Source organism: Anser anser (genome assembly GCF_964211835.1).
Source record: "Anser anser genome assembly, chromosome: 1".
Taxonomy (NCBI): Eukaryota; Metazoa; Chordata; class Aves; order Anseriformes; family Anatidae; genus Anser; species Anser anser.
Window position 1 is genome coordinate 186,891,669 of NC_139720.1, and position 22,462 is coordinate 186,914,130.

At 42.7% G+C, this 22,462-nt stretch overlaps 1 protein-coding gene and 1 long non-coding RNA gene across 2 annotated transcripts; both read right to left on the bottom strand.

The window, feature by feature from the left end:
* Positions 1-426: 426 nt before the first annotated feature.
* LOC310896421 lies at positions 427-4,501 on the bottom strand. Its single transcript, XR_014581469.1, has 3 exons — positions 4,102-4,501; positions 2,115-2,203; positions 427-1,971 (listed from the first exon to the last, which is right to left on the bottom strand). It is a non-coding gene; the product is annotated as an uncharacterized lncRNA (long non-coding RNA).
* A 5,788-nt stretch (positions 4,502-10,289) lies between these two features.
* Positions 10,290-16,541, bottom strand: CCNA1 (cyclin A1). Its single transcript, XM_083828665.1, has 9 exons — positions 16,061-16,541; positions 15,781-15,920; positions 14,665-14,908; positions 14,322-14,446; positions 13,418-13,641; positions 12,580-12,784; positions 11,679-11,792; positions 10,899-11,032; positions 10,290-10,561 (listed from the first exon to the last, which is right to left on the bottom strand). The coding sequence occupies exons 1-9, from the start codon at positions 16,524-16,526 to the stop codon at positions 10,510-10,512; spliced, it is 1,704 nt and encodes a 567-aa protein (XP_083684791.1). The 5' UTR covers positions 16,527-16,541; the 3' UTR covers positions 10,290-10,509.
* Positions 16,542-22,462: the final 5,921 nt, after the last annotated feature.

Consider the following 22,462-nt stretch of genomic DNA (forward strand, 5'->3'; position numbering starts at 1 on the left):
CTTTCACCACTGAGTCTCCTGACCTATTTGGACTGTTACCTACATAAACTGCTTATCCTCCTTTACCTTAATTCCACAACACTTACAACAAGAGAGAAGAGATAAGAAGCTGTCCCTGACACATTTGACCATCCAAGCGCCACTCAGGTGGGTGTTACTAGAAACAAAATAAGGACTGAAATCCACAGTCACCTCTGAAATTTAAAGAAATACCTTTAAGAGATTAAAGTCCTCTAGTGGCACAGGCTTCAGTTAAAAACAGATGGTGATATTTAACACTGGCATAATCAATGCAATTAGTATATATTAGCAGTTCTTCTCAGAGTAGAAGACATCTGGCCAACTCTTGCCTAAATGATGGCTTTGGTAATTTGCCAGGAGGCAGAGAGACTGCCTTTGGTTTGTATACACTGGAAAAAAAATGGTGAATCAGCATTAGGCTTCAGCAGGAATCATGTCCTCAGCAGTGTTTTAGCTGCCAGCACTTCCAATATTAATTAAAAAGTTACCTTCCTCAGAGTCTTACAGTCCTGTGGCTAACTTGTACAGAGTTCATGAGACACAACTGGGGTTGCATCCCATCCTCTGATGCCCTTGTTTAAGAGGATGTTCAGAAACTGGGGAGAAGTGCTTTAAGCACACAAGAGCTACAAATAATTTATTACTGTGAAAAGCAAAGAAACCTCAGTACATTTTGTTTACAAGGAAAAAAACAAGGGGTAATTTAATCACTGTGGTTACATCCTCGCATGGGAAGAAAATGTGATTAGTGAAGGGCTCTTTAACCAAGTTGAGAAAAGGAAAAACTAACGGACTCAGAATTAAAGTCAGCTACACAGAAGTTAGAAATAGAAAGTTTCCAATAGCAAGGGTGATTTAGCAACAATCAAACAATGGTTAAATAGGTTTAAGGTAAAAGGCATCAGAAAATCTGGTAGTCTCTCTTAACCTTAAAAATTGATGCATCTATAGGGACAGTGTCATGTAAAGCCTCTATATTCTCTCCTAGATATATACACATATCTAGGAAGGCCTCTATGTGCTCTGATTCTACATTAAGCAATAAGTTTTTGTTGCCAAAGCTCTGCACTGCATCAGGTCTTCCTATTAACTGTTGCCCACAGCTATCCTAACAGTGCTTATATCAAATGATACATCATTTTTTTTCTGTACCTGAAGTACAATGTGAGTTTATTCATGCACAGAATAACTTCAATAAAAGTCCAGAGAGCAGAACTGTTGGCCAAACACATGAAAAGCCTTCTGCTCAGCAGGACCACACAAAGCATTTAATAATCATAGAAAATTAATCCAAATGAGGTTAATGAATTAAGGAAAAAGAAGTGTTCACATTAGGGGCTCTCTGAACAAAAGGGATCCATGCTCCTGTTCAGCCCCTGCACAACGGGATCAGCCACATTAAGATCACTTGCTCATTCCAGTCCAGCACTTACTAGCAAGTACCGAAGGCCTCATGTGTTCACTTGGTTGTCAGCAGTGAAATGTAAAACTTTTCTTTGGGATAGAGATGTTAAAGGAGCTGAACCTTTTGCCAAATAACAGAGTTCTGGATCAGCATCTATTTTGTTGATGGGCTTTAAGCAATTGTCACCATCAACCTTGGATGCAAAGTGTAGATAGATACTTTACAAATATTTTGCCTGTCTTAAATTCTGACCATGGGGTAAACAAGCTGTAGTAAATAACTCATGTACTCTCTATATACAATCAATAGCATAATAATTGGCTATTTACTGTACATTAATTATTTCCATAAATACTGTACCCCAACAGTAAGATTATTTCCCTCTGTTTCTATGAAGAGGCAGGAGGCTGATTCTGAGAATCATTCCTTTTGAGTCATTCATGTGCCAGGTGAAATCCAGGCCCCATTTGAAGACAATGGGATGTAGTGAAGATTTCAGTAGTTCAAAGTAATGGCAATCAAAGGCAATAAGCAAAAATCCAAAGCTAAGGGATTAAAGGAAATCAAAGTCACTTACAGAACATCAAGGAAAGATTGATTCATTATATTTAATATTTTAGTGAGCTGATTTTTTTTTAACTTTAATATTACATTGACTTTTACGCTATTACTCTTGAAATTTTTTTACCTGCAATATGAACCACCACAAAAAACAAATTCCTAGAATCCCCTCATGCATCCTTCGTGTGATCACTTGTCACGCCACAAGGAAGAAACCTGAAGATTTAAAAATACAATCTTTTTAAACATCAACCACCTGTAGAAGCTTTTCCCATCCAAAAACATCCAGAAGTTTCTCCTCTCCTGACAGAGAAAACAGTGACTTTGTTTAGCTAACATATGTTACACTAGAAGGAACTCAGTAAAGTATTGATATAATATTGATGACATCTTGGAAATTAGATGAAGTGAATCTAAGGTTTTATTTTGTTAAAAACTCAATTTCTCATTAGAAGACTTAGTAGAAGATAGCTATGAAAATTTCTGGAGATTTCATCTGGCAGTAGAATAAACGATTTTCCCAGTTTAAGTCCACTCAGCATTTGCTTTAACAGAAGTAGAAGTTACAGAGATCAGCAGTTCCCAGACTGTAACCTCTGAATTGGCCCAGAGAACTGTATTAAACAGCAGAATCTACTCGTACATCTCTTACATACAGCCCTGCTCAGTGGTCTGTGAGAAACTGAGAGCACTGACAGTGGTTGTGTTGTAATTTTCATGACGGCCTAAAGTTCATTCAGTAAGAAAAGAAGCTATTTACTGAAAACACAGTTTTGTGAGGCATGATCTGGAAAAGTGCAGCAGAGCTTTCTGTCCTGATTACTTGCTGCTGCAAAAATAAGCCATCAGAGCCTCTTTACTCTCTGCCAGGCTTTTCCACCAGGTGATACAGGATTAGTAGCTAAAAACAAAAAGACTAAGAGCCAACTTCATGTGTTAGATTTGGTGCAGGGAGATGCTTTTAAGAATGGGTGTGCACTGTTCAGCACTAGCACATCAGTCCTACAAGATGGGAAAATTTTCTTTGCTGGCTCTGGGTAAGGAGCCCTGCACAGCTTTATCCTGCTGGCAAAAGTGCCTCTGCAGAGCCACATCCTTATTTCACATCATTATTTCACATCATTTGAAAGTTGTGAGCAGTCACTGAATGAAGAGAAAAAGACAGAGGAAAGAGTGCAATGTTCAGCTAGCAGTTGCGCAGCTATATGTGGAAAATGTCATTTGTTCATGGGTTCTCAAGTACCTACTGAAGATACAAATGTTGGTGAACTTGCTCTCCTTTCCCCCATTTCTCTTCTACTCAGAAACAGGAACACATCCAAAAGTTGCTACTATTAGCCAGAACACAACTTTTTTTTTTCCCTCTAGCTAATGTCCATGGAGCCCCACAGGATACCCATGCATCTGTGCACGTAACAATTGGCTCAGCAACCATCTTAAAATACATCTGTGGAGATATCTGCAAAAGCTCAAAAAGAGTAAGGACACTGGACTCAGTTACAGCTCAAAAACGTAACTGTCCAACATTTCAATTTGGCTCTAAAACTTATCAGTAATAAATTATGCATTTAACAACATTACCTCTGCAGCACCCTTAAACGACTGGTCTGGATACTAGTTTTTCACGGACTGTACCAGTACACATCCTGCCCTGTTTACAGGTGGAAGCTGAGAGTGAATACATTTTAGAAATAGCTGCAGACAAACAATAAAGTATAGATTTGGTTGGGTGAGCAGCATGTGAATGTGAAACTCAGCTCAAGTTGGGAACAGAACAAGGAAGTCATGACTAAGATCGGGGGGAAAAAAGTGGACACTTACACCACGAACTAGGCAATAATTACATCACTGTCCTATGTAATGATTCTCCATCTGGCTAGATTACCTTGAAAGAAGAATTAACACTGAAGTTTTCAGTGAGAAATAGGAGCTGCTTCTAACTTAAAGACCAATCTTCTATTTTCCTTTCTCCAAATGAGTAGGAATCTGGCAGGAATTCCCCCTTTTTCCTACACAAACCATACAAGCTCTGTAATATTACAAGCACCTCATCTGTCTAAGTTGCAATATAATGAGATGCTCCTCCACCAGACCTGCTTCAACAGAACACCTACCTGCCATGAACATTAACAGTTTCCATCATATTTTTATCCTCTCTGTAGCAGGTTTGAGTTTTAAGTCTACATCAAATATTCTGGTTTGTACAGCCAAGAAGAAGCTGAAATCATTGGATAAAATAGTGGGGGAAAAAATCGAACTCCACAGTACAGGACTATGGATGATCTGAAAAACATCATTTATTTTCTTCAAGTATCCCTGAAGCACTACGTGGGAGGTAGGCAACCTGGCTGACTTTACACTGCAGCTTCACTAAATGCTGCTTCCATTTAATGAAAAATAATGGAAAACAACACTACTGTTGCTGTGTTTTTGCACGCTGCTGTTCTGCTCAAAAATACGTAAAAACGAGTCCCAGACCAAATAGCCATCCTGAGCTCTGACCCGGCACCGTTCGGGGATGCGTTTAGGCTGACCTCTCCCGCAAGCGGCGGACCAAGGACGTTGGTGCCCTCTCCTGGTTGTATCCTTTGAAGACCATCAGCATATGGTATCACTAGCTTTTGGGGGGTTGGTTTTTGTTTTTGCTGTAAATGAATTCACTGCTTGCTTCTGTTTTAATCTGTTGAAGAGGTCAGGTTCTTTTCCTGTTTTTCTGAACCTGAAAGTACCTTTGTATGCCTCCTAAGTAAATAGAGGAGACAATAAATTAGAGCTATGGGGCAGGTACACTGTTCTTGAATATGTGCAGTGCAGGGTCTGCCACCCCAACATCTTACTCCATTATGAGATGAGAGAACATCATCATGCTGCTCATCTGCAGTGTCGCCCATTTTGTTAAATCCCAGATGTTTCCAACCTTCTTACGAGGGACAGAGAGCCAAATGGAGGATGATTTGGTTTTGAGATACATCACGCTCCAGTTTCTGCCTAACAGGGACAGGGCAGTGTTTTACTCTAAGAAGCTCCCTGATTAGTACCAAATGCCTAATCTGTTGATGTCTGCTGAATTATACTGTGGGCTGTAGGGCTCTCTCCCTTCCCCCCCCCCCCCCCCCCCAAGTTGTTATGCATCAAAACAAACAATAATAAACAGAAAAAGCAGCTTGGCTACAGATGGTGGAGGAAGAAGACCAATTTCTTGCCAGAACTGAAAGCTTTATCGTGAGCCTGCTCTTCCAGCACTTGTTCCAGTAATGCTCTTCTGTATCCAAATAAAGAGGGCCTGAACATCTGAAAGACGAGGACTCAGGACTCCCTTACAGTTTATCTAGGTATTTACTGCTATTAGCTACAGGGACATTTGGTCATTCTGAGCACATTGCTGAGACAAAAGACAGGCAGACAGCAAACACGAGCACTCAGCACAGGCACCCACACAGCCTGTTAGCTCACACTGACTATTTTCTACTGCTCTCCCCAGGACAAATCTGCTTAAAAAGGAGCTAGCCCTAAGCACCACGGTAATGAGCCAAATGGAGACAGACATTTGGCCAGGAACCAGTCCTTGATCCTACCGCCATTATTTTCCAGTACCAGCACTGCACAGAACTCCAGGACACAGAGCCATGATTTTGGATTTCTTCACAGGGATTAAGGCCATCAATACTGCCTGGTTTTTCTTGCCTCATCTGTGTTTAGACGAGTTAATTTGATGAGAATAGGTATGTACTTCAGGATTAACTGAATTGTATGCTTTTTATCTTTCTGTGGACTGTCCTGGAAGTTTGTCTGTGCTAATTCTCTCAAATGATCACACCACTACCATATACACTAGCAAATCCCAAGCAGAGCATGGAATAACTAGGGCTGGCTATATTAGCAACTCATCACACAGGCTTTCCAAGCTAATATTTCTCTGCAGGACCATCAAATATAATTCATGTCCTCCATGAACGTGTTGCCATGGATGTTCGTTATGAGCCTCTTATCCTGCAGAGCTTTGTATTTTTTCTTTTTTTTTTTTTTTAATATTAAGAGGATACAATCTGAACAACTATCCAAGAGAAAGTCTGAGTTTGCCATACAAGACAAGAACCATAAACTAGATAAGAATAAAAACATGCAACAAAAAAAAAAATACACCCACTAAAATCAGCGGAGTAGCTAACAAGGTCTGTAGAGGACCCCACTTGCCAGGGCTCTAGAACTTCTGAGTAACAAGATGTGCATCTCCTCCGGTTCACATCTACCTAGCAGAGTCTGCACAGCTCTTCAGTATAAGATCTTTCTCCGGGGCAGCAGGTGCTTAGGAAAACTGCAAGACAAAAACCGTAATTCCAGGAAGCAATCACTGATGCTGCTAGCTTCTTTCTCATCCTTAAAAGCAGCCCCAGAAGCTGTTTCAAGGTCGTTGGCAAAATAAGTACCAACCTCAGTGATCAGAGCTAATTCTAGTCATTTATAGAACTGACAGCAAGTAGGTATGTACACAGACTAATTACACAGCCAGATTTCTCAGCAAGGCAGACACCCTTCAGTCATGAATTAACAGCTTAACTGTCCTGACCACAGTTAAATCATTCTCCCTAATTACCCAATTACTTCTCAGACATCCTTCACTCACTCCAGAGAAGGGGAAAATAAGGCAGACCCTAGTTGTTAACACAGTACCTTCCTACAGAGCATTATTTTGAATTCTGCTTGTTCATATTAATCTTGGGAGAACAATGGATTCACAAATATCCCCAGCTATAAAGAGCAGATTTCTCAGCAGCAACTTAGAAATATCGGATGCAACTGCAATAGTTAATTTTTTTAACTCATAACTACGACAGGGAAGCATCAGGATCATGCAACCACAGTATATCTGGCTCTACTGGAAGTCACTGCACAATAGCTTGGAAACTACCAGAATAAGATCAGAGAGCTTGTTTGTTTCTAATAATGCTGTCAGAGAGCTCTTGAACTGAGTATCATGAGTCAAAATTAAAACCCTGAACACTTCAGTTTCAGCTCACCCTACCTAGGAGCACAGAGTCACCATTCAAAGCTCCTTGCCTTACCAGTAAGCTCTACTGGCAGCACTCTGCCCGGATACATTTTAAATTGGGGGTGGGGAAGATACTGTGACCTGCATAGAAGTCAGTGTTCATCCCTTGTAATACACATTTGAAGTTCAAGGGACTGATCTCCTTCACAGCAGAGTTAACTGAGCAAAATCAGGCTTGACAATTCCAAAGCTGCAACAGCTTAAGTATTTCCTGAACAGAGGAAATGAGCTCTTCTTATTTGTGGCTGCTGTCTATAAGGCAGTAAATGGGATAGCCAAAAATCGAGACTGCCACTGTTTAATCTTTAATGTTGATTCCCCATTATTTCAGTTACAGGATATGGCTGTCTTTAAGAAGTCTGGTTCTGTTTGTTTTAAACATCAGACATGGCTGTAAACTTAGCAGGTCTTATTTTTTTCTGCATAGCGCAGGTACTACATCAATGAATATTTTCCTTTTGGGTTGCTTTCATCTCCCTTCTTACAAACACGTATTTCTGCATACTTAAAATGTGTACTGAAAATAGTCAAGTACTGTTAAGTGTTTTTGCATCTGCATTTAAGCACTTCATCTTGTTAAAGCAGCTTTATGTCACCTTCATTACCACCCTATTCCCAACAGAAGCAGCTATTATCTGTTTCTCAAACATGAGCTGCGGAGGAGAGCCCAAAGGAGGGATAGGCCAGGGTTAAGTGCCATGACATACACGAATTAAAGGAGCTAGCAGGCAATTTTCACCTTTGAAGAGTCAAGGCTCACTTGGACAAGAGCAGTAAGACTTCTCATCGCTCCGAGCAAGACAAATCCAAAGCAAAGAAAGCGAGAATAGAACATGAACATTCAAAACGCCATTATTACCCACACATCACAGGTAAGAGCACTGATAGCAGTTTCTTCTGTCCCACAAATTTAAGTTTAATCCATCTTGAAGAGACCTTTTAGCATTTGCACTGCAGAATTATGTGATCCTTCACCTCAATTACTTTTTTTCCTATTTTCCCTTTAAGCCTTTGGACTAAAAAAAAAAAAAAGTACTTAAACTACTAGATCAGCTGCAAAAGCAAGAAAAAAAATCAAAAGTAGACAAAGTACAGTCAGAGATCATAGGATTTTTTTTATTATTTTTTAAATCAGACAGTTGGGTTAGTATACCAGAGAATAAAGCTTCAAGGAAGTTAAATACAATCATTGTATCTTTCTTGTAATTAAGTAAACTCTAGAAAGAGAAACAGAAGAAAAGTTACGTCTCCAGGAAGACACCACACAGTAAAACATTCAGGCGAGTCAGATCAGGAGATCTGATCAGCTCCTATTGTGCTGGGTGCAGCAAGTCTGTTGGCACACGAGGATGAGACATGACTGTGGCAGCAGACTTTGTAAGATCAAAACTCATCTCTTCCCCATTACTATGCTGACGTGACCATGAATACCTTCAAATTGCTATAGCACTAGAAGACATTCAGTAGTGCTTCCAAAACACCCAGCACTACAGCACACACTTCAGTAGGCACCTGTGTACCTCTCAAATAGATTAAGGCTTATTAATGGGGTTTCAGGATACATTATATTTAGCCTGAAACAGCATTGAAAAGCTGATACTCATAAGTCTGGTAGATTTAGAAATACTCTTCCTCAGTACACTTATTGTTCCATTATGAAACAGCAAATCAAGAACTCCCCACTCCCCATTGTAAATATGCTCCCTCTCTGGCCTTTTTTCTGAGCCACTTAAAAGGAGCTGCCTGAACGCATGGTTGAGGTTCATAGCCCAGCTCCAAGACATCTATTCCCATAAGCCATGAAATCCACTGCAGCAAGAAATTTGCTGGCACTAGCCCCCAGCGCGAAGTGGGTACCAGGGACATAAGCATAGGATGTCTAGTCACAATATCAGTCAATATCAGTAAATAAAATAGATTCATGTACTTAACTAGAAAGTTTTTGAAGTGAGACACTAAAAACTGCATAGGATAGGCTGAAAAAGAATACTCCCCCTGCCTTAAAGGATAGTTTGTTATGTGAATTAGTTTGTACCACTGCCTCCATCTCAGGGGCATAGAAGGGTTCTCATTGCTAGCAGGATTCACCAGCCTAGACAGGGAGGAGGTGGGGGGAAGCTCTGATGCCTATCAAGGAAAGTGAAACACCTGAAGCTAAGAGCATCACAACACATGCTAGTATAATCAGGTCTTAAAATTAAAGCAAGAGGCTTGTTAGCTAGTACTTAATGTAAGTGCAAGAAATAGTACTTCTGTTGAATTGCATCTTAATGTCAAGTGTTAAGCATATTCTTGCTTGGAAATGTAATGCCCTGCACAGATTACTCTCTGGAGAGAGAGTAGTCTTGAATGTTTTCTGCTCTTAAAATTACAAGAGAATGCCTCGGACTTACCTTGCCATTTTGATGAGCTGACTATAGTTCCCTACATGTTGACTAACACCCTCAGCTAAGTATTTTGAGACACTTCGGATAGGAGTTGCATTTTAGAAGTATACAAGGTAGGTTTCGGTGGATTTTTATTATTTTTTTAATCATTACCAATTGAAGAACTGAGGGGGTACAACAGTGCAGCAATAGAGGATCAGATAGTTAAGAACTTAAGAGAGTTTCCGCCCCTTCCTTCCTGTTGACAGTGATGGCTCCTCTAGAAACTGCAGAGCATTACACTTTCAGCAGTGTTCTAGGGGTAGAAGTCATCATCTCAGACAGCTAAGTCACAAAACCATCTAATATCACAAGTATAATGCCAAGAGCCATCCAGCTCGCTTCCAGACCCTCAGGGCATTACATGTTCTTGCTCATAGCTTTTAGCACTGCTGTTTTATTACAGGGTATCCTCCTGTGTTGGAAAGGTACTTAAGGTTTTTCAAACCACCCTTTCATCCATCTTCCTGCAGAAGATGCTACCCTATTTCACTCTGAATGGAAGTTTAATTTTTACCTCAGTGTTGATGGTCTTCTACGCATATGTTCAGTGTTCATAGACCACTTGCTTGTGGATGCTTTTGCTGTGATGTGACAAACAAGTTCCAGAAAATAGGTGCTGTTCATGGCCAGATGATCTTGTCTCAGAATAGGAGAAAACAGGTAATACACTGCAGCCAGTCACCCATGTCTGTGGAGATGTGGTTTGAACCAACATAGCCTGACACATTTATCCAGTCCAGCTAACATAAAAGCCCATCTCAGATACTTTGTAAGAAAGCCTTTCCACCCACCATTACTGCAGATATTAACTGGAGTCAGAAAATTCAGAGGAAGTGTAATAAGACATTTATTAAAAGTGCTGTCAGTTATATTAAGAGCTATAGTCTAATATCCTTTTTTAAAAAGGCATCTAATTAAAAAATACTAGCTAAAAACCATTCTGGTCACCATGGTTACAGACACATGACCTGCAGTGTTCAATGAAATGTTAGACCAGCTTTGTAGATTGGGAAGAAATTATCTAAGTGCAGGATCCACCATCTCTATTGTAGAGGAAGAACTGCTGGGGGCTCCAGAAGAGACACCTGCAAATACCTGGAAGAGAAATGCAATCAAACAAGTTAATATTTTTACTGACAGGTTTAAAGAAACTTTAAGGATTCCTCTTGAGAAACACCCTGGGGAAGAAAAAAACATCCTGCTGCTCCAAGCAAATTGTGATCCACTACATCTGCATACCAATGAATGAACTACTCTTCTGCCCAGAAGAGTTTTCCCCTCAAGATGCTGACAGAGGCTTCAGTTTCAGAAACAGAAGCTGTCCACTATGAGAAGTTTGTCAGTTACTGAGCTGTAGCCCAGGCTGTTCAACCAGAACCATCCTGTGCTTACAGCCTCCAAGTTACAAAGCAGTAGCTTCTTGGTTACTTACTTAGAGTGCTTATACTTCTCCTTAATTGCTTGCAGTTGGCAACGGGGAGCATCAAGGCATGCTTTGTGCAGATCAGTCAGGCAAGGCACTATCTCACTTAATGAATATCCAGTGAATGCAGCAAGAGTTTCTGGCTGGTAAGAAGAGGGGGAAAAAAATGCTTGTGTTACTCTATTTTAGAGAATATTCACCTGGAAGGTATTTTCTACAGAAGCAGGAACCATTTTCACCATGTCATCAGTTCTCACTCTAGGTTTAGGCTTGAAAAGGATTCGAGTGTATTCTGCCATCACTTTCACTTATAGGTTGTCTTCGGTCTGACAGGAAGTCTGACAATAATCTCATTCTGCTATAACTATATTGCATCCATTACATCTCTTCTGGATTCTGCTCCCTTCTAAAGCTATTACTCCAACACACACCTGAGAGGCCTACCAAGGCCTGCATTACAGCAGCCACTGAGTGTAGTCACTTCAGTGAAGTAGACATTCAGTTCTCCCTTCCCTCCCCAAAGCCCCTGAATTCTATCTAAGGAGTTTGAGACTAACTACTGACAAGCTTTAGTTACAGACTTGACACAAGTGAACGTGGCAGCAAGGTCCTTCCCATTTCAGAGAGAAGGCAGGATATTTCAGATTGATTTAACATTTGTTAATCAGGTAGACCCAGTAGCTCAGGAACAGCATCCTAGCATTTCAGCCTTTATAACAAGTTTTGAAGCTCCTCAAAGTTTTAATGATAAAGTGCTTGAGCACTTTAGCATGCAGTTGTTTTTCTTACCCAGAAAGACCTGTTCACCGTATAGTTTGCTAGACAGTAGGCTGCTGCAGCGGTTTGTGAAGGAAGGTACTTCAGAAAAGGATCAGCTTCAAGGAGACTCAATTCTGCAAGATACTGAACAAAAAAGCAAGCCGTTCAAACAGAATGGCCCTGTGTGGTAGAATGAGGCCAATAGACTGAGCACTTAAGTTGGTCAATGGTCTCAGTTTCACTGAAGAAACATAAGTTATGTGTTTGGTGAGCAGAAGTAGCATTCGAGTCCCATTCATCTTGCAGAAAAACTTCTCATGTTCCAGTGGTAACAAAGACCACTCTTCTGTCAAAGCCTAAACAATCAAAACTATAATGAACTTCTGGTTGCATAATTATCTTTGACATAATTAATTTTACAGATAGAATATACAATTTTTGTTAAAAAAGACATTTTTTTTAAGTATTTGTAAAGGAAAAAAGAGGCCATGCTATCCTCTGAGGATTTTGTTCACATAGGTGGACCTCACTTGGAGGTCTGGGCTAAGTGGGCAGCTCTCAGAAACAGAATTTGGGCTCCGTTTGAACAGGCACTGTACAAAGACTACACCCTTTGCAGCTAAGCAGCAGGTCAGGTGTTTTCCCATAAGCGTGCGTTACCCTGTAACCTGATCTGTATAAGCATGGTACCCCTAGGCAGTTCTGTGGGCATATGCAGTGTCATTGTGTAGCAATATGTTTTACCCTCGTGTCTAGGTCAGGCTTACTATGCATGCACTGTTGAAGAACGGATTCCTACCACCTCACCAGCAGGACAGACTAGCTGACCAGACAGATAACACAAAGCTTAGTGTTTCAATCAGGCACTTATCCAGAAGTCCAGGCACACAAGCCTGCAGAACATCCATCCTAAAAGGATGGTAATTCATACCCTTGCAAAGTTCTCTGTCCTGATACAGACTCCATGCCTCTGAATATACTGAAGGAGGAACTGGTTGATAGTTGGCACCGTGAGGTCAAAAGCCAACACTTTGAGAAGCAGGTGTTCCATTCTTAGCAGCTGCCTCTTTGTGTATGTATCATCTGTTATATACACAAATTCATCCACTTCTGGTGGGTAGATTTCTTCGTATTTCCTTCAAAAGAAACAGAGAAGCCACATTTGTCAGCTTAAAAGTTAGGGTAACAAGAAGCTTTTCACCCATATCAGGATGAGCGCATGCAATTAAGACTTGCTGAGAGTTCTTATTTTAATCCTTCCTCCAGTCTGGGTAAGAATTGAGAATCAACTCTGGGGGGCCAAGATGTTTAGAGGAACTCCAAGTCACTAGTCTAGATAGACATACACTCACATTAAGAGTTTGCTACTAGTCAGGAGTGTTAAAGTTTCAGTAACACCATGCATTCCAGATAAAAATCCTTGCACTCCTAGGCTTTGTTGGGCACCCTGTCTGTTTAAAAACAGTTCAAGGCTAATTGCAGATTGCAGCTTTTAATCTATTACAGCCTTATGGGCTAGCAGCCTAATACAGTAGTGTTTTTCTTCTGCTGTTATGGTTACAAGGTTTTAAGGTTTTCCCACTACAGTTACTTAATCAAGAATATTAAGTATTTAATTCAGCTAGTGCCAAAGTAGGTCAAGTGGCAAATCTAAAGACACCAGGAAAAGCTACCTACCACTGCAAGCTTCACTCCCTCAAACTAAACAAAAAGATTCAGTCCTAAAAATAAGTTTTAGCTCACTGATATCTTCTGAGATAAACACTCACGCAGCCAGAAGAATTGCTGCTGTTCCAACAAGCTGCAGCTTCCCTCTGAGAACAGACATACAGGAGAGAAACCTGTCCAGGTAGTTCACTGCCAAGTATAATGTCTCTGTCCGAAGTTTATATTCTTCCCCTACTTCCACCAGCCAGTCTACCAAGATGGCACGCATTCCTGATGTGATATCTGGTTGCTTCCTCATGTAGTGGGGCTTGGGCCTGTATTTAATCTGTTTGGAGAGACAGGTGAAGAATCAGGTTGCTTACCCTGAGAAGGACCACTGAAGGCCGAGCTGATTAAGATTCTGTAAACTTGTACCAAAAGGAACTCAAGCAGTTACACTATTAATAGCTAGTTACTAGCTATAGTTACAGTACTAGCAGTATTAACTAGCAGGATCTCTAGAGAAACTGAAGAGATAAGAGCTACTGTGTTAGTAACAGAAAAGTAAAGGACCTCCTGGACGGTCAAGTTCAGCCCTTGCACATATAAGCAATTCAGGAGGACCTGACAATGACAAACAAATCAGCCCCCCCCCCCCCCATTGAAAGACTGCACTTTACTGGTCTGATACAGAATGACAAAAGAACTATTAGAGCAAGAGACCTGTCGGTGAGGTCACATTCAACTGCTTCAGTAATTTTGCAGCTTTCAACTCCCATCTGCAAGAACTCTTCATCTCTTGGAGTCAAGAGATGCTCCAACAGTGGGGTATTTCTGGGATGCAGAGTAGTACCTGAAAGATCTCATCACTGTCTAGAAGCTGCCTATGAACCTCTCTAGCTGGAGAGATGGATTTTACTGCTTGCTCAGTGGCTGCCTAGACTTATCCTGGAGCAACCATACAGCTTTGCAGTATTGCAGCGCACCACATCCCAAATATCTCTAGGTTTGTTAGAAGACACTCACTTCAGCTTCTCGGAGGTACTGATGGATGTCTTCTGCGTACTCTCCCACAGTCATTAGAGTTATGGCATCTCCCATCTGTTGCTCAGGTTGGGACCGGAAGGATGTATCCACTAGCATAGGAGAACCTAGCAGGCAAGAAGAGCCAGAAAGACACTTGGGTAGTTACCCTCTTCACCTTCTCTTGCTATTTCTAGCACAGCAGAAATGTTGTGCGTCACCTAGACACAACTAAAGTTATCTTGAAGCATTACTTATTGCAAAATAAGCTACTCACCAGCTCACCACAATTCATGATCAACTGCACGTACCTGTTCTACAGATACCATGTATTAACCATGGTTACCTGTACTCAGATCCAGCAGTAGGTGAATACTGGATGTCATCGCACTAGTATCCAGTTCACACAGGCTTGATTCCAGCTCTTCATCCACTTGGTAGCTGTAGTTTTCTTTCTGTTCTGGTTCATCTATGTAGATGGCAAACCCCTGCTTTGATGCAGCACTGACCATGCAGCTGGATAATTCATCTTTTCCAGCCGGAGGGACAGCATTCTTGGAGACAGAGAAGTGTCTGGTAACAGCAGTACTCTGAAACAGAGCACATAGCGATGCTGTGGCAGGGCAATTCAGGAAGAAAACAAACAGTATCGGTTGTTTTAGAGAGGCAAATCACTTTCCTTGGTTAACAAAGCAAGGAACAAAGGTTAATTGGAAAAGCCACCAACTACAGCTGGCACTTTGGAAGCACTGCTTGTTGCTGCAAGAGAGAATAAAGCAAGGGCACTGCCTGGCCCTGACGGCTGGCAAGCGCAGGGTCTGCTTCACGTTCAGTGTAGCATGGAGCAGGTTTTAGAAAGTGCGGCAAGTTAGGGCAATGAGAAGAAGCGCTCAGGCACCATCACAGACTTCCAAAAGCATTTTATGTCAAGTTACAAACCAAAGTTGGAACCGCTGAGCTTAAGCACCACAAACCCCACGACTTCAGCTTGTGAACAGGATACAGTCCTTGACATTATCCACTATCTGTGAGCCACCACTTGAGTTAGGGGCTTCAAAAAGTCACACCCAAGAAGACTGCACGCACGCAGCTGCTGGCTGAGGTCCTGCAAGTCAGCACAGCTCCGTTCCCCCTGCCCCAGCAGCCAGCTCCAGGAGGGCTGGAGGACCACACATCAACACCCAGCTGTGAACTCAGCTTCTTAAGCACCCCGGCACCCTGACAGGAACGTGAGCAGCTACACAGCAACGGGACGTTCAGGCAAGCATCAGCAAAGAGACTTTTTTTTAAGCCATCCCCTACATTTTACAGCACGGATGACCTGGAGCCCACCACCCCCGTGCCTTTACCTGCAGCGGGCCGGCAGCCCCAGAGCCCGCGCGGAGGGGAAGGGACGAGCATTGGTGGGGAAGGAAGGAAGGAGGGAGCGAAGGAGAAAGCAGCCAGCACGAACAGGGCTCACCTGGCCGCCGGGCCGCTGCTGCCCGTTCTCCACCAGCACCCCCAGCACGGCCCGGCCGCCGCGGGGGGCAGCGGGGCAGGGCTCCCGGCGGCCCGCCCGGCTCTTCTCGCCGGTGCGGTGCATCGCCCCGGCGTCGGCACCTTCCGGGGAGAGAGAGAGAGGGGAAATAAATAGGAGGGGGGAAAAAAAAATAATAAATTAAAACAATAAAAAATAAAAATAATAAAAATAAAATAAAAAAATAAAAATATGTATGTAAATAAATAAAATTAAATAGTACTCGGTTGAGGAGCAGCCACGCCTGCCCTGGGAAGGGAGGCAGGAGGGATGGGTGGGTGCAGGGCCGGAGGTGGGCAGGCAGCGCCGCCGCCCCTATATAGGCGGCCGCCGGCGGCTGTTGGCCGAGGCCAGTTGGAAGCGGCGGCCGCAACCCCCGGCGCAGCCGCCCTGGCGGGGCAAGCGGCGGCGGCGGGTCGCCATGGAGACCCCGCCCGGGCCGGCCCGGCCCTGCCCTGCCGCGGCCTGGGCCGCGCTTCCCCGCCCCGCTCCGCCCCGCGGAGGTGGAGGAGCCTGAGGGGGGTCGGGGGGTGTGCGGGGTGGGGGTTGGTTGTGTCGTGTCCCCCCCCCCGCCCCGTCCCGGGTATGGAGGGGTAAAGGCGGGCTGGTGGAAGCACGGTAGGGATAGTACGGAGAGTTTGTGGAGTGTCCCGGGGGGGGTTGTTCGGAGGGTGAGGTGGGCAGAGCATCCTGGAGGCAAGAGGGGGTGTGTGGGGAGTGAAGGAAGGCGGAAAGAGCAAAGACCAAACAAGATACAGCCAGGAAGCGACACGGAGAATGACAAGAGATCTGTGATTGCGCCGCTGGCAGGAAAGGACCAAGGAAGGACTGGAGTGCTTTAAACGCAGCACTTTGTTGGCAGGAGACACCGGGGACGCTGAAGGATTTAATGTCGTTCGGCATCAGAAGGTCCCCAGTGGTGAGGATGCCAGCAGCAGGATGGCCAAATCCTCATCTCTAAATAACCTATATAACAAATCATATACACTATTAAATTATTAATAGTGCTACTTTAATACTAATATTGACAAATATCAATTGCAAATATAATTACTTTATTAATAAAGCTTATAAGGAAGGAAGCAAGTCTGCCTGATGCTATTAAAGGACTCGACGATTAAGCCCTGGAGCCCCAAAGTCTCTCTGTGAGCTCTGGCTGGACAGACAAGTTACCCAGTTAGGAGAGAAATGCCGAGGGGTGCCCAGCTCAACAAGGGGAAAACAGGCTGGGGCAGGAACCAAGTGAGATTAATTTGAGTTTCCAGAGGGGTCTGGGAACGAATAATCAGTTATTAAATGGCAATAGAAGCTTCATGGAAACAGTCAAGGTCAAAAGAATTCGATTTCCCCTTTTGTAAAATGAGGGAAAAAATATTTTGGTTTATTTTAGTGTGGATTTGACTCTTGTGACGCTCTGATAAAGTCAAAACAAGGGGACAACTGCAAAACTGATTGTGAAGCTGTGCACAGGAGCAGTTCTCAGTTGTCAGGGTGGAAACACAGAGCTTTATAAGAGGAATTAAGCAGCGGTTTGTCTGATATCACCAACATTTTTCAGCAGCGGTGCAGATAATAACACAGATAGCAGACTTAGTGAAGTTGTGGGTGACACCACCGATGGTGCTGGGAAGGGCAATGGCTATGCTGGGGAACAAGATGTGATTTCGTCATGACAAGCTGGAAAAGTGGGATGCTCCTGAAGAAAGACAAGCTCAGGGCTGGAGACCAGACGTACAGGATGGGGACCAGCTGGGTCGGTAGCAGCTCCATGAAGAAGAAGCAGGAGGCTATAGTGAACCTCCGATGGGGCATGAGTGACCACGTTCCTGGCTGTCCTAGCATGAGCAAACAGGAATGTAGAATGTGTGACAAACAACCCCTCTGAAAGCCCATGGTGAGGACAAAAGGAATTGACTGGTCTCTCTGTGTTCAATGGGAAGAGCAAGCAGTACAAGAGCTTTAACCCCAGCATGAGGTTTATGTTAGACATCAGGACTGTGGTGCCCCAGAAGAGATGGCATGGAAAGTTTGTGGGACTTCCCCCTTTGCAGATTTGTAAGATCAAGTTAGAGTAACTGCTGTCAGAAATGGCTCTGCCATGGGCAGAGTTGTGGTACGTCTTGAGATGCTCTCCAGTAAGATGTAGGAGCTCTGATCCAAAATTTGGATGCAACAAGCAACAAGTCTTTTCCCAGACCTGCTTTTAGCAGTTCCAGGCTGTAGTAAGGTCTGTATTTGTTTCTTCCCGTATTTCTCAAATGTTTTTTTTTTGATTTTTTTTTTTCCAAATGAATATACTGTAGGAGGTAAGTGGTATATCTCAAGATGAAAAATGTCACCTGTATTTGATCTGTAGGTATCACAGCGGAGCTGTCACAGCAGGTCAGGGGCAGAAAGCTGCACTGTGCATCAGTGTCCTTCCTGTTCCTTACATCATCTCTAAGCCACAAGTTTGCACAGGAAAGACCTCACTCAGGAACACTTCTTTGAACATTTTCATGCACAGTGTTGATTTCTGGAATTAAGTATTTGACATTAAGCATCAGCTTAAGCATAACTTTTGAATTACGTAACTAATAAATACCCTTTATACCATTGGTTTGATCGGATTACTCAAAAATATATTAAGAAAATCCCGTGCTACGAAATATGTAGTATCTATAGCAGTCTAAGAAGGTGGATATTAATCAAAACCATTTCAGAAAATGTGAATATTCTACGTTTTAATTAAATTGTTCAGTTTTGATAACATTTTTAAGCAAAAGGCTTTTGAAACGTACATATTTTGAGTTAAAAAAAAAAAAAAAAGAAATGCCCAGTCTCACACTTCTTAGCAATAAAGAAATGAACGTGATTTTTCTGTCAAAGCAAAATTTTTCTTTCACTTTAAATTACAATTTAGCAATGCTATTCTAATTTAGGAGTATCAAAACTCTGATTTCAGTCTCTAATTATATTTCAAGTAGCTGGCACTACTCTTCTAACCTTAAATCAATACCGGCTGCTAGCTGCAAAATCTCCTGTGAGAAGAACAGAAGTTGTATATTCAAGAGCAAGATGTTAGAACATAAACAGTGAGGGCATGGTTTAGGACACTCTTTCTGTTGGGACACCAGGGAGATGATGGCTGTAGGCTCAGATCCCCGAGGACATTTATGTCCCCAGTGCCCTGGTTACCCACCCATTCACATTCTGTGTGGCCTGGCCCTGGCAAGGACTCACTGCTGCTGCCACCCATGCACTCCCACAAGGGTTTGTGTGGTCCTCAGGCAAACCAAAACCTAGTCCACCTGAAAAGTAACACAACCACAACAGCAAGGCGGTGTTGTTTACAGCTGGGTCAGTTCTCTGGTCTGGGTTTCCAGACCGCAATGGGAGCAGTAGGGCCTTCTATGCAATGATTAAATAAATCTGAATTGTGCATTTTATCAATTCATGCCTTTTTTTTTTGGGGGGGGGGGGAGGGGGAGGGCTATACAGCAAGTGCATATTTTCAGATAGGTAAATGAAATGCTGTTTGTGAAAAATGCCTGTAGCTTATAAAAATAACCTTACCTCTGTTCTGCCCAAGCCTATTTTTCTGACAGCTCACTCTCTCCATATGGTGCTTGTCACGAGAAATGTCTGAACTTGGTAGTTAGAGGTCTAACACGTAATTCACATTCATAGAAAAATCATGTGTCACTCCCAGCCAAGTACATGAACAGCAATTATTTACTGAATTCATCTTCAGTCAGTAAGCAGCTTTCATATCTGAATACCCCTCATATTCATATGCCATTTAGATGTAACTGGAGAATCTCAGCTACCCAACAGATGACTTATTTATATTTTTATACATGAGCAGATTATGGATGTCCTCAGTGGTCGTATAGTACATTAGTGTAACTGAAACGCCTCTCAGATAGCTTTTAATGAGGTTATTTAAGCTCCACTTTCTCGGGAACTCTTTGAAACAGCCCAGTATGGATTGGTACCTGAGGGAGGCCGGTGAGCTTTGCCAGCTACTACTTAATTGTAGCAGCAGATCAAATCAAGCTTTGGACCATTAATCATTTACTTCTGAGCTTCCCTCCGTGTGCCTGAGAGGAAACTGAAGCCTTCCTGAGTGGACTCCTTAGGGCTTCTGGCAGTAATTACTGTCTTACTGAAGACTATCATGACTTCTAGGAAGACAGAGAAGTCAGAGCAATCCCTGTCTTGGCAAGGATGCTTCCTTTGTGGCCCTGGAAGAAGTATTAAAGCCCTGGTTAGGACTTGTCTCTGACATCATGTGAATCTTTCCTAGCTCCTTTCTCCTTTTTCTTTCCTTTTTTTTTTTTTTTTTCCCCTCTGAATGAGGAAATTTCCAAACTCAGTACCTTTCTCAAATAAAGGGACTTCTATCATCCCATGCTTTGGGAGCAGGAACAGTCTCTTGCTTTCCACTCTGAGGAGCGCTGTTAAGCCCCAGCATTTACACAGCAAACTCCACATGGACTTCAGTTTCTGCTCTGGGCCATGCAGAGTGACTGCGCTGGACCTCCAGTTCTGCCCCATTGTTAGACCTCCCCAAAATGCCACAGAAGGTTTCTTCAGAGATCCAAGAGACGTATTTTGCTTAAAATTTCGCATTAGAAATACTTGAAGATTGGACTTTGCTATACCATTTTTTTTTTGTAAGATTGTTTACAGGAGAGAGAAGTGCTGTCTGTACAAATGCAGGTGCTTGGTACTGTACCCAGGAGCAGAAAACAGATGGAGCACACTCTGTTTTTTCCTTCCTGTATGAGAGTTTTTATGCAGAGTTTTTGAGCTACCACCATCACATGCCCCACCTGGGATCTTGGTTGTGTCACCATTTGGGAACATCCTTTACCTCTGTGGCTTGAAGCCAGATGATTCACTCTAATTATGCTCTAATTATGAGCATACAGGGGCAGCACTGCCTTTTGAAAGGAAATCACAGCATATATTGACCCAAAATATTTTTCTGCATATTTCTTCCTCTCATGAGCATGAGAAGGACACAGCTGCTTCAGAAGCTGACAGCAGCTCCCTCTGTCCACAAATCAAACTACCCTCAAGTGTCCCCTTCCTTCTTCACCCTTTTAGGTGCCTTTTGATCCCTATTGTCTTTTGATCCATAAGTTTTCAGCTTGGACTAAATAGCAATTTTGCATGCAGCCTGGAATTAGTATCCTCATTGGCAATGAAACAGCCGTTGTCTTACAAATACACACAATTATAAACTGGGAAGCTGTTAACATAAGGCTGTTGCAATTTCCCAGGTTGTTTCTCTAGGTCTAATAGTGCATTACAACAATATTCATATTAAAAAAGAAAACAACATTCAGGCAGGACAGACAGAGTTACCACGACCTTTGCCAGGTCGCATTCAATGTTTAGGCAGTTTTTTCGGACCAATGTACTGAGCAATCACCCAGCAGCTCCTCTGAGGACAGCCCATTGCAGAGCAACCATGAAAGTCACACTGCATGGCAAATTTAACGCGCGACTGCGTCAGACCTTGAAAAACGTGTTGTAGGTGCAGTCTTGAAATTCAGAAGGTTTATTAAAAAGGATTTTGAAATCTCTTTGAGAATAATAGAAGTGCCTGGATGCAGTGACCTGCAGGGTCCCATCAGGACCATGTTGTGTGGTCTGACGGTGGTGGTGAAGAACATGATTCCTCTTCTTTTGTATGGCTGTGATTCCTAGAGTCATGTATGACTCCTGACTCTAATTTGCTTTGATTATTGTACAAGTATATTAATTTCACATCATTTAAGAACCCATAGATTTTATCTTCAGTTTCATTGCGTTGCTGAACTATCAAAATCAGAAAACGATGGCCAACAATTGAGACATGAGTCCAAGGCTCAGGAGTTGTTGGCGAGGGCATACAAACAAGACAAAGACATAGGCTTGGCTCAACCACCAGCTCTCCATATAGATATATGTATATATACTGGATATTTAGCACAAGCCCACCAACACTGAGGTCCAAGCTCACCTGGGATGCCTGTGCATGAAGGCCCACAGTGAACTGTGAGTTTGGACAAGCTCTGTAGCCCGATGGGAAAAAGCTCTGTGCACCCAACAACCTAACAGGTAGGATCACATATGGCTGGTAGTGTGAGTAGTCACAGACACAGCCTACATTGACTTGCTTATGATAATGCATTAGAAAGAATCAGAAAATGTACACCACCACGCATGTCAGTCATCGACAGTTGTAGTACCACCTTGACATAGTTACTGCTGCAGTTCAGGCTCATGGAGGATGGAGTTTTTCAGCTCTTCATGAGCATAGTTCAAGGGTTAACATGGCCAGTTGACGTACAGACCCCTGATTTTGATAGATAAGAGAAGCTAGTACTGTAAGTTTTTCTGAGCTATATTCCTAGGTGTGGAAGAAATGATCTGAGAGCAAGGACAATGCTGATTCAGCACCCTCCAGAAGCTCAGAGGCCATAATTGAAAGAGGTTGTCAGGATGCAATCAAATTAGTAATATCTGCCGTCTGGTTTCCTTTCATCTTCTTGTGTTACTTCTTTTGCAATTCCATAACTTTTCCAAATTCCCTAAGCTTTTTCAAAGTTACACTTGTCCAAAAGAAAAAGTAAAAGAAAACCAGAGTTAT